This window comes from Heteronotia binoei, chromosome 1 (genome assembly GCF_032191835.1).
Source record: "Heteronotia binoei isolate CCM8104 ecotype False Entrance Well chromosome 1, APGP_CSIRO_Hbin_v1, whole genome shotgun sequence".
NCBI lineage: Eukaryota > Metazoa > Chordata > Lepidosauria > Squamata > Gekkonidae > Heteronotia > Heteronotia binoei.
The window spans coordinates 128,559,878-128,573,137 of NC_083223.1; the positions used below are offsets into that span (position 1 = coordinate 128,559,878).

The following is a 13,260-nucleotide window of genomic DNA, read 5'->3' on the forward strand; positions in this document are numbered from 1 at the left end:
AAACTCCAGCAGAAATGGTGAAACTGCAGCAGTGATTTGTAGCAGGCAACACAGAAGGAAAGTCAATAAGTGAAAGGGGATTCATTTCATCCGTGGCCACAAGAGATGAAAACTGAAGATGCAGTCTTCTAGAGCTGTAGTTTTAAGGACGCAACCCCCTCCTCCAGATGAGACCCCATTAGGTCACTGGGATCCCCCTCTTATTTTGGACTTAGTTGTTTTAATAGGCACCCCGTATTAAAGTGCCAGGGGATCTGGAACTCAAGGAGTTTTATGAAGGCACCTGGGTACAGTCATGAAGGCCCAGGTGTGCTGGCATCACAAACTGATTAACTGTGATCTCTCCCAGCTCAGAGTTCTCAATAATAATAAGGCTTCTTTCATTCTCAATAACAAAAGACTTTTCAACATTGGATTATTTTATTTAATGTATGGCAGAGTTGCACACAAGAAGTATATAATAATATAAAATATGTAACCAAGTTGATACAATGGTTGTGCAGACCTGTCAATGCCGATCTAGCTCACTTCAACTTAATTAATGTATGTTAATTGAGCTGTCTCACCTAGGCTTTTTGGGCCCATGAGGATTTGGCTCACAATAGCCTAATCAAGGTAGTTTCCCCACTTTTTCCTGCCAAAGTTTGACAGCATTCAACTTTAAACCAGCCAGTGAGATTCAAGCTTTTATCTTGGAAGACTCATATTCCTGGGAAAGTGAGTTCCCATGTCCAACTATGGGACGTCTCCACAGAAAGACCATCCCAGGTCAGTGAAAAGTGCCCACTACCTGACCATTCCTGTAACTGTATTGCAGTCTCCTTCCCTCCCACCTCGCTCTGCACATTGAACCTCTCCAGACCTCAAGCCCAGGATTTCAGGTTGTATGCTCCTTCCCTAAAACTACCCAGTATCCTCTTTTCCTTTTTATGAGTGCACTTTCTGGTTGGGGCATGTGTGTGTGTGTGTGAGAGAGAGAGAGAGAGAGAATGATTACTTAGGGAATTCATTCTCAGGTGTTCAGTGTAGGTTCTTCAAATTATTTTGTTCACAATAAAATTGTCTGTTTACAATTACTCTTCCACTCTCTTTCTTCCTAATTTTATTTTGGGTAACAGTTTAATGGTTGGAGAAATGTGGGCAGTTTAATGGTAAAAAAACAATCACTCACACTCTTTCCTCTTAATCTTCTTTTGAGGTGTCCCCACTAAGATCCACCCTGGTATACACAGACTTACCAGGTTCTGCAATATTCCTTTCTGAATATTCTATTAACCCAAACTGGACCCAGAGAAGGGGAAATTAACTTTTTTAAAAGCTAATTTCCCCTTCTCTGGATCCAGTTTGGGTAAATAGTGACTGATCTCATAAAATGTTTCCAAGGTTATATGTTATTGCAAAGTTTGCAGCTGTGCTATATGACGGAATGTACTTGCTTTCAGTATGTTTTGCTTTCTAATTTGACAATAAAACCAATTAGAAAAATATTACACATGCCTTCAGTTCTCTTTTTCAGCCAATGTTCACCCTACAGTGTAACTCCTAGTATTTCTTAGTATTTGGTCACAACCCAAAACTTCCACCAGTTAAAAATGCAAATGCTTGATTGACAGGGATGAGCTTCAATCATATTATGCTGCTTTTAAAGCATCTTGACTGGCCTCATATATATGTCTAAGTGTGCTGGTAAAAACATAACCAAATATTAAGCACTTCCATTAAACCCCCTCTGAAAAAAAGTACTATTGAGCATTTTCCTATGAGTAGCCAGTACAGGTGTCTTCCTAATCTCTTCTAAAAGACCATTCTGAAAGAATGAATCCCTTAATTGAGAATGATTTAGAATAAGTGAAGGCAAGTCATGAATGTCTATATGTCAGGTCATGAACAGCTTTAAAGTTAAGAACCAGCATTTTAAACTGAATTAAAAGAAAATAAGACAATGCAGTCATTTAAGAACAGGTATTTTAAGTTGCAAGCAACTACATCTGGTTAACTTATGGATTGTGCATTCTGCATTAATTGAGGCTTCCAAGTTGTCTTTAACGGCAGCTCCTCATACAAATGTTTTACAATGGAGGTTATGGTAGCAAACGTCGGTGTGGGAAAGTCAGATGAGTCTAGGGGTGAGATAACACAAGAGATTTGGCGTGGCAATATCCTGGCTCAGAAAAAGCCAGTTCTCTTTTATCCATGCTGTGGCAATCACACAGACCCTGTCCTGCTGCCAGGAGAGGCATGGATCGCAAATGCACAAGAGGAGCATTTGGACTGTTCATGCACATGGCAGGCAGGTGTAGGGTAGGTGCAGTGTGCACCTGGCCATTCAGACAGCTGGGAAATGTGCCCTGCATAAGTTTTAGAGGTTTGCTACCAGGAAGTTCTTGGTAGCTATTTAATCTGGTCCCAGCCCATCCTTGATCAGTTCCGCAGGGCCTGCAAGACCGCCCTTTTTAAATTTGCATACTTGGACCGCTAAGAAGATCGGTAATTAAGGATCCGCCAATGCGGGTTGAAGATCTATACCGCTGAATAACTGTACTTATTGGATTGGTTTTAATGTTATTAAGTTTAATGTTTTAATGTTTTATATTGTTAAACCTAAAGGCTTTTATCTACTATTGTATGTTTTTATAAAATGTTGTTAGCCGCCCTGAGCCTGCCGAGGTGGGGAGGGCGGGATATAAATAAAAATTTATTATTATTATTATTATTATTATTATTATTATTATTATTATTATTATTATCCCCAGACAAGGTAGGTACGGGTGGGACTCGGGGGTGGGAGGGCAGATGTGTGTATGTGATCATACACATTAAATCCGGAGAGGAGGCGTGGATAGGTCAGGCCAAATTTCTTGTGTGATCACTCCCTAGATATCAACATAGTTTATGAGTAAGATGCAATGGAAGGTGTTCTTAGCAACCATACCAACCTACTTTTCCAACAGTAAAGCTCCTTCCAAGTTAACTCTCAAATTCTATAAGTATTTTCAAAGATAACTTTGTTACACCCATGGCAGGCAGGTCAGTTCCCCCTGTCAAGTTGCGCAGCACCGCTTGCGTCTTTTGTGGATTCTCCCCTCGAACACTTAATCATAGATCCATCAGTGGCTATTAGCCACAGTGTGTATATATATGTGTGTGTGTGTGTGTGTATATATATATATATTTTGGGCCACTGTGTGACACAGAGTGTTTGACTGGATGGGCCATTGGCCTGATCCAACATGGCTTCTCTTATGTTTTTATTCTAGATACCAATTTAAGACAGTTGCAGAAACTTCCAGAGGGTTAGATAAAGAGGTAATCCACACAGTGATGATAACCAACTCAATCTGTCGGGGGGGGGGTAGGTTTTAATGCAGTGATTTCACTGATCTGTTGTCACTTACTCTGGGCTCTTAGGAAGAAGCAGGATACATTTTATTTTGGAATGAGTCATAATTGATATGGACAATATTAAACACAGAACCATATTTAAAATCTTTATTTCAGTGGAACTTCTAAATAAAGGCATATAGGATCAAGCTGCTGATTACCTACAAGTAGTGATGAGACTACAGCATAAAAATTACTGAAATCTTTATGTTGACATTACTTTATATAACTGTTCTACACTGCTTTTGTCATTTAAATCACAATCCTATGCAATGTTACTCCAGTTGAAAGTCATTGATTTCAGTAGATTTTGACTGGGATGACTCAGGACTGCATTGTTAGTTACTTATTTGGGCCATATAATTGATAAATGATATCCTGACTATGTTTCACTTTCCTGTCATTAGAAGATTCAATGCTATTCAGTCTGAAATCAATGGCAAAATTTTCACCAACTTCCAAACGGCCAGGATAAACACATTAGCATGCATTAAAAGCAACCCAAGTCTTGTCCCCTTGTTTTAAATGAGAGCCTGTATCCAGACTCTTTTAAAAATTTACAATACAATCAATGCCTTTTCCTCTGTAGCTCATTATTTTTGAGCTCTTGTTACTGATGCAGTTAGTATTGAACTCCTATAGCCAAACAAGGGGAAATGGGCCTCAGAATTTAGTTCCAAAAGGAGGAATCCCAATAGGTATCATAGCTGTTCTTAATTATTTAACCACAGGGCATCATTTTAAGTTTCTGCTCCAATGGCACAGCTCACTGAATTCCATTTAAAAGTCATCCCTTTCCTCACCACAGTTCATGCTATAATTCAGCGATAAAAACAATCACTCTAGAGTGACACTTAGCATACAGGTTATTTTTCTTTAAACAGCTGAAAAGATTCATTTTTCATTTCAAATAGTTCAAATCAAACAAAAATCAAACAAAAACAGTTTTTCTTCCACAGATTCAGGTTGCATAATCCTGTGTTGACTTGAATTTTATTAATGACAAGTAAGAGCATTAATAGCCTTTAAAATAATCTGACTCCATGGGTTTTATTTTATTTATTTATTTATTTATTACTTTACATTTATATCCCGCCCTCTCCACAAGCGGACTCAGGGCGGCTTACAGTATCATAAAAACAATCAATTCCATAAAACATATAAAACCATAAAACATTTATCAAGTTAAAAACTAGTACGCTATCTCAATCTAGTCTGGCGGTATTGGGTTCTGACTATGACCGCCAGCTTCTGTAGGATGTCCGGTGGCAGCCCATTTTCAGTCAACCAGAAAAGCCTGCCTAAACAGTTCGGTCTTACAGGCCCTGCGGAACGCCGACAAATCCCGCAGGGCCCTTATAGCTTCTGGGAGGGTGTTCCAGAGTTCTGGTGCTGCCACCGAGAAGGCCCTAGATCTTGTTGCGGATAGCCTGGCTTCTTTTGGGCCAGGGGCAGACAGCAGATTTTTTGTCCCTGATCGCAGTGCTCTCTGGGGGATATAGATGTAAAGCAAAGAAGCACGGCATAAACTTAAGTGGAAACCACTAAACCATACAAATCTTTTACCAAAAAAACATTTCATATACTCTGCTTCTCAAAAAGATTAAATCCAGTGTCTTTTGAGCACAAGACTCTTTCTGAGGTAAGTAACAAAGCAGTCTTGCAAACTACTTATACCAGTCTCCAAGGTGGCATTCTCCTTCAAGCTTCCATTTTCAACGTCTATACTTGAGGCACTGAAATACCACAATACATATTCACCTATGAACGGCTGGCAATCAGACATGCATCAAAGCCACATTGTCAAGACTCTTTAGAGATGGCTGCCATTGATTCTTTGGAACTAAAACCATTGGATGTCTGTGAATGGAATCTGGTGGATCAGACAACAGTTATCTAATGGCTGCATCTGAACTGCAGGCCACCGTCTATAGATCCCTTTGCTATTTTAAATAATTAAATAATCACTACAGGTTTTTTTTCTTTATTTGATGAAGTATCTTGCGCCTGAAACACAAAACCTTGATTAAGCAACACAGATCTCCATGCAGAATAAGCTATTGTCCATGTAGCTGATGAGGATATGCACCTGCACTGCAATGCTCACTGAGCCTGTTAGCCTGGCTTCCCATAACTATTATGGCATATAGGAATGGGCTATTTGCTGTTCTGTAAAATTATAGTTACAATGGAATTATAAAGTTATGTGGGTGGGTGCACCCTGACCTGGACAGCCCAGGCAAGCCCAATCTCAACAGATCTTGGAAGCTAAGCAGGGTGGACTGTGGTTAGTACCTGAAAGGGAGACTTCCTTGAAATACTCAGCCAGGAAGCAGAGGCAGCTTTATTCAGCCACCTCTGTGAATATACTCCAGGCCCCCAGCAGGCGTCAGTCACCAGAAGTCAACATGACTTCCAGGTGCGAACACACACATGCACGTGCAAACACATATACACACACAAAATACAACATACCAACAAAAAAAAGTTATATGGGTGAGAAAGTTACACAGACTTTAAACAAAGGCTATCAAAAAGGTCACTTTTAAAATATCTTAATCTGAGTCCTCTCCTTTACCAAGGGGTGGCTCCTTAGTGCAGACAAAATGGCAAATCTGTCTTATGCTTCCTTTAAAAATCTGCAACTGTATATGTACCAGTGGTTTCTCCTTCACACATTATACAAAATACGTAGTGTGATATCCCTTCTGCCTTACTACATAACGTTTTCGAGATATTAGTTGTAACTCAACCAGATTTTACAGAGAAGAATATCTAAAGCAGAGGTTCAAACTTATGTCCCATGGGCCACAACTGGCCCACAGCTCTTTTCTCCCACCCTCCCATCCTGTCCTCACCCTTTGAAGCTCTGAGGATGCTGAAGTTCCCAGCTCCTTCTGCCTTGTCTTTGCCTGCTTCAGCAGGAAGTTTTTCTGGGCTTGCAAAGCTGCAAAGAAATACAGAACGGACTTTCCATTAAGGTCTCTGAGATTACTCTGGGAGTAATCTATCTGGGCCCTGAGACCTTAATGGAAAATTTACTCTGCGTTTTCCTTGCAACTTTGTCTGTGCTGCAATGTGTTTCAATGGAGTGGAGTTCAAGTAGTTTCACTTTCCAGCATTTGTATGGCCAGCTGAAACTGTTGTTTGCTGGAGTGGTCTCCTTGCGAATAAAGAGTTAATGCTTTGAGCCAGCTTGTCTCTGCTGAATGAACCTTAGAACTGGTACCTAGTGAGTACTCTAACCTGGGAACCAACAGCCAAAGGGGTGCATTACACTGGAGAGCCATTGCTAATCTGAGTAGACTTGGGGTGGGGGGAACTTTCAATGCCCAGCCATTTCACGTTTTCTTAGGATCAGAGCATTTTATACTTTTAGTTTATATTTTTAGTTTCTGCTGTGGTCCTTGTGCTTTTTGTTGATGTTTTATTTTTAAAACTGTATTGCCAAATCCCACTATTCCCCCTCCTTTCCATTTTAAACAAAACATCACAAGAGTTTTAAGCATGTTTGTATTTGAAGTTTAAAAAATGACATATTTGTGTTTGTCTGTGTCATTTATAAAGTTTATATCTCTGCTACCTGGCATTACATTTTATGATGCACATGGCCTTTTATGATACACATTTTATGATATACATCTTCAAGTGACAGGCTTCTGGAACTGTACCTGCCTTACAATCTGACACTTACTGTGGCCCAGCCTTCTGAATATAACTCTGGGTTCTGTTTCTGCTGCCAGCTTCTGACTTGGATCATTCCTGCCTGACAGCAAATTCCTTAACTTGTCTCTTTGTTTTTTTGTTTTTTTTTCAATTTTACAAACTTTTATTGAAGTAAAGTGAGTTATACAAAGAGTGAGTGACTGCAGTATCAATAAATGTGAAAATTTGAACATATAAGTCAATCACAATCGTTAATATATCACGACAATAGTTGGTATATAATACAAAACAATATAAAAAATAACAATACAAGAAATATAATAACTACAACAAAAATAGGAACAGAAGACGCGTAAGATGTTGGGTAGCCAAAGAGAAAAGCAATTCCAGAAAAATGAGCTTAAAGTAATAAAAGGTCATTATATGTAGTACATTTGGTATATGAATTAATATAAAAAGGGTCACTATCCAATTTCTCCAAAACTGGTAACCAAGTTGCAACATAATTAGAGTGAGCTTGGAGGGGATCTGACTGGTCAAGCGAAGCTTGGATTCTGTCCATTGCAATGTGTTCCCAAATTTTGAGCAACCAGGAATCGAGTGACGGATCGTTTGGGCTTTTCCAAGTCTGAGCTATCAGTGATTTGGCAGCAGACAATAACTTAGTGATTAAGGATTTTTTGGAGGGGGTGATTTGTAAACTTGACCAGTGGTTAAGAAGAATTACCTCCGGGGTGACAGGGATTAAAACGTTTGTTAAAGATGAAACCTGAGCGCAAATTAGAGACCAAAAGGGCTTGAGTTTAGGGCAGTCCCACCAACAGTGAATGTAGGATGCTGTGTGGCCACAATTCCTCCAACAAGCGGAGGATCTGTGGGGCAAAGCATGAGAAAGTTGTTGGGGAGTGTAGTACCAGGGAGCAATTAATTTGTAGTTTAACTGAGAAATGTTAATAACTTTAGATTGTGGCGTCTCGCTGGCCCAAATGGAATCCCACTGATCCGAAGAAAGCGTGACATTGCAATCTTTATGCCAGTGGGTGGTGTATGAGGGAAGTTGATCTTCTATATCGGTAAGGAGAATCCGGTATAGCCGTAAAATAAGCCCTTTTGAGGTGTTATGCGTTTTAGGGAGGTGTAAAATCAAGTGTTCAAAGTCCGTCGAAGGGCGAGCGAGAGATAGGCGTATTTTGGGATCTTGGAGCAAGTGCCGGACTTGAAAGTATTCAAACCATGGAGAGGGTGATATCAGGTTTTGGTCTATTTTGGGTTTAGGCAGAATTTGTTTTGAAGCAGAAAGGAAGTCAAAGAGGTAAGTTTTGGAAGAGTTCCTCCAAGTTGTGAAAGTTGAGTGGTGTTGGGCTGGGGGGAACCATTTCTGGCCTAAGAAAGACGAAATGATGGAGTAACCAGGTGCTAGGTGGGGGCGAAGTGGGTCCCAAACTGAAAGAAGGGCCCTAAGAAAGGGATTCACGAAGTGCCGGAGTGGCCTCTCGGATCGCTTGAGCCAAAGTAGTTCAAAGTATTTAAGAGGAGTAAAATGGGCTTCTTCTATAAGCTTCCAAGAAGGAGCGGGGTGTTGATAGAGTAATTTGACCAGTTGAGATAAAATGATTGCCTTATAGTAACGAACAACGTCCGGTACCGCCAGTCCTCCTTTAGATTTAGATCTACAAATAGTGGATAACTTAATCCTAGCTTTCTTATAGCCCCAAATAAATGTTGTTAAAATACGCTGCCAAGATTTAAGAGTGGACAGGGGAATCTCGGTGGGAAGAGCCCGGAACAGGAACAAAAGTTTCGGAAAGATAAAAGACTTGACAACCTGGATCCTCTCCAGCCATGACAGATGCAATGAATCCCATTGTTTCAGGGTCTTGGAGACCTCTAACATGGTAGAGGTGTAATTTGCCCAGAGTAAGTCTGAAAGTGAAAGCGGGATTTTGAGGCCTAGGTATGACCACATGTTTTTTGCCCAATGAAATGGAAAGTCAGAGACTATGGCTTTGATAGTCAGAGGGAGTAGGTTGACCGGATAAAGGGTTGACTTAGATTTATTAACGCAGAGGCCTGATAGTTTAGCAAAGACTGACAAAAGAGTAGAAACAGCCGGCAGGGATTGGAGAGGATTAGAGATGTAGAGAACGATATCGTCAGCAAAAAGACTGATTTTGAAGGTAGTATCTTTTACTTCTATACCCTGGACTTCAGAAGATTGACATATTTTGTTTGCCAATGGTTTGATTGCCAGAGCAAAAAGCAACGGTGAAAGGGGACAGCCCTGGCGTGTACCTCTTTCTAAAAAAAAGGAAGGTGAATGTTGGCCATTAATATGGAGGATAGCGGAAGGGCAAGAGTAGAAAGAGTTTATTATGGACATAAATTTTGGTCCGAAGCCCATGGACTGAAGGACGCTACGTAGGAAACGGGGCTCGACCGTATCAAAGGCCTTTTCAATGTCCAAGGCCAGGATGCAGGATTCGTAGGACTGGTAGGAGCAATATTGAATCAAATTGATGGTTTGTCTTGTATTATTGGTAATGTCACGGTTTGGTATAAAGCCGGATTGATTGGGATGGATGTAGGAGCCGATTATACGGTTCAACCTGGCCGTCAAAACTGAGGCGAAGATTTTGTAATCGGTGTTGAGTAAAGAGATAGGACGGTAGGATTTGGTGTCCAGAGGGTCCCTGTCTCTTTTAGGTATAAGAATAATTTTTGCCTGGGACCAGGAGGGAGGCATATGCCCTGAGTCCATGATGAAATTACAAATTGAAGTAAGGTGAGGTGTGAGGGAGGGGCTAAATTTTTTATAAAATTCTGAAGGTAGGCCATCCCTACCAGGAGTTTTGTTGGGCTTAGAGGCTTTTATTGCAGCGGTTATTTCTAGGGGAGTGATTGGAGAATCTAAAAAAAGTTGGTGGTCGGGGGAGAGGTGACCCACAGTATGCTGCTCACGCAGAAAGTTATCAATTAGAACGGAAGGAGGATTAGATGACGCATATAATTGGCTATAATATTGGTGGAAAGTTTGTAAGATTTTAGAGTTGGAAGAGTGCACGCTTCCACTTGAGTCTTTAATGGAATAGATCTGTCTTTCACTGATTTCCTTCCTGAGTTTCCAGGACAAAATTTTTAGAGCCCGGGGGTGGTTGTGCCAATATCGCTATTTTAAAAACAATAAGTTTTTCTTAATGGTGGAAGTTTGCATTAAATCTAACTTTTTCCTTTCAAGTAGGAGTTTATGAAAGATTTTTTTAGATCCAGTAAGTTTATGTTTCTGTTCTAGATTTTGGATGTTATCAAGGATTGATTGTCTAAGTTTAAGTTTTCTCCTCTTGCAGGCGGAGTTCAAAGATATACATTTGCCCCGGATGACCGCCTTCATAGCGTCCCAGACAATTTCTTGGCAGACACCACAGTCCATATTATTCTCAAAATAAAGTTTTAATTCCTGGTCAATTTGGGTGCAAGTGTCTTCATTCAGCAAGAGCTGTTTATTTAGGAACCAATCGTGGGTGGGTTTCTCTAAGGGGGCCAAATTTAAGGTGCATTCCACCCAAGCGTGATCGGATAAGGTCCTAAGACCAATATCGGCTTGGGATGTTTGATTTATTAACGATGGAGAAAAAAGAAAATAATTGATTCTAGTAAAAATGTCGTGAACAGCGGAAAAATAGGTGTAATCTTTAACTCCGGGGTTTTTGACTCTCCAGATGTCACATAGGTCATAGTTTTGCAGTGTAGGATATAGGGGGGGGGGGGGAGACAGTCACTGGAGGGCTTGTTTTGTATGACCTGTCCCATAGGGGGTCGACGATGTAATTAAAGTCTCCACCAATTATGACTGCACCGTCTTGAAAAAGAGCTAATTTAGCTAGCGTTTCATTAATAAAAGCTAGTTGGGCAGTATTGGGTGCATAAAGAGAGACTAGAGTAACTGGGGAATCGTTAACGGTACCTTTTAGAAATATGTACTGCCCTGGGGATCAATTTCTTGAGCCGTCAACACAAACCGAATACGTTTAGAAAGTAAAATAGCCACTCCACGTGATTTAGACGACCCAGCGTTCCACCTGGAACGCAAAATAGTAGAGTTTGGAGACTTAATGTGGGTTTCCTGCAAGAAGAGGAGGTCTGGGCGTAGTTTAGACAGGGCTGAGGAAAGTTTTTTGGCCTTGATGACGTTATTAAGGCCCCTACAGTTAAATGAAATCAGTTTAAGTTCAGCCATTGTAACAACATATTGTACAGAAATCTAAACAGTAAACCAATACAAAACAGGAAGTTTAATGGAACTCTGGTTGACCTATCTCCCCAAAGTATAGTGGGCTGCGAAAGGGCAAGAGCCAACAACAATAACTGGGAGTAGAGAAGGTCAACAACATGGTTGTCACAAGTAACAATTAAAGTGGAGGTTGAGACCAAGAATATCAAGGTACAACAATACCCTTGCATAACGATTAGTATACTTAAAGGGCTCCAGGTGCTGAAAAATAAAACTACAACCTGAGAATAAAATTGGATTAGAAACATAACGATGAAAAAATACCGAGCTCTCCACGAAACCGGAGAAAAAGCTAGGTACCAAAGAGTTAAGAACATATATCGTTCTATGAACATCTCTTTGTTTTTTCATATTTATTCCTCCATGGGTCAACACCTGGCATTTGTTACTACCCATATTAGTCAACATGTTGAAACAGCAATCAGCTTCCAGTCTGCAGACTGTAAATAATGCTATTTGAAATCTTGTTGGCCAGACATTTTACACACATGCGCACTCACGCACATGTGCACACACACACACACATGAAAGCATAAAGGACTAATACTTCAAATAAAGCAGATTCACTGTTAAAATAAACTTGTCACATCCTAGTTCTATTGTCATCTAACATGACAGAAGTTCTTAGAATTCCATAAGGAAACTTAGAATTCCATAAGGAAATTTTCATATGGATTGCTTCCTTACTATTTATCTTTCCAATGAGTAAGTCATATCATTTGTTTAATTCTTCACTTAAGCACTGAAAAACTGTCTTCCAAGGCCACTAGAAATTCAGATATGTATCTGTTAAACTTTTTTCATTATATAAAATGTAAATTCCTGGTCTTTAAAACTGCAGAGAAAATGTTTGGGGAAAAAAACCTGAGACATGTACTGAAAGCATGTTTCTAAGGTGCTGCTAGCCGTGTGTGACCATAAGAAACATCAGCAAAGTACAGAGCAATATCTTTAGGTGCCCAGCATAGAGAAGATGAGTTCAATCCTTGAATCCTAGGCACAATTACTATGGAGTTAGTCCTTTTGGAACTCTGAACTTGTTTTGAGAAAATATATTCAAGTTCATGCTGTTAGTTCCCTTGTATCTTCTTCCTCATGTACACATAAAAATCTAAGACCATAAGTAATCCACTCTCTCTATATATTTTACCTGGAGTAGTGAATAGCTTGGTGTCCTGCTATATTAAAATAAAAGTCAGTTGTATGTTTCATCTCATCAGTATGTCCAGAAACTTCAATCCAGTGCCCTATTGGGAGGCAGTAAACTCCATCAACCAAGTTGCTTGGGTTATAAACACTGCATCGATCATGGTGGGGCCCATTGCCTGAAAAAAAAGTGACATACAAAATTCTAATATAATTTATGAGTACAAAAACTAAGTATTTTGAATATGTAAGATTTTCATGCACTTTCAAGTGACTACACATTTTTAGAAAATAACTTCACTTGTTGTAAGGAAAATGTGGAGGTCATCTAAGCACGGTAGAGTGCACTCTTTAAAAACCTAAATAAAATGTTTTCTATATGAAAGAAGAATTTAACTTCTTGTGACAGTGCTGCCAACTCTGTGTTGGGAAATACTTGGAGACTGTGGGGGGGGGACCTGAGAAGGGGCAGGATCTCAGTGCCATGAAACTTATCTTCCATAGCAATCATTTGTTCAAGGGAAACTGATCGCTGTTGCCTGGAAATCAGTTCTAATTCTGGGAGATCTCCAGGCCCCACCTAGAGGTTGGCAACACTAACTTGAAAGTTAATTATCATATATTAGCACCATCTAGCGTAATGAGGAATACTAAAGCCCATTGAAATAATTAAATTTACCTAAATTTGTACCTACTTATGACTTGGAAGTATATTAATAGATTTAACATTTTTGAGAAGATGCAAAAAAAAGGCTCTTTAACTGTCATCAGAACTCATT

The 13,260-nt window shown here is 39.9% G+C and overlaps 1 protein-coding gene across 1 annotated transcript in view; it reads right to left on the reverse strand.

Annotated features, from left to right (window-relative positions):
- EPM2A (EPM2A glucan phosphatase, laforin) overlaps nucleotides 1–13,260 on the reverse strand; it is a 77,319-nt gene that overhangs the window by 31,072 nt on the left and 32,987 nt on the right. The window contains exon 2 of the mRNA XM_060240570.1: nucleotides 12,486–12,660. Coding sequence (XP_060096553.1) covers nucleotides 12,486–12,660 — 175 coding nt within the window. The remainder of the gene's footprint in view (nucleotides 1–12,485; nucleotides 12,661–13,260) is intronic.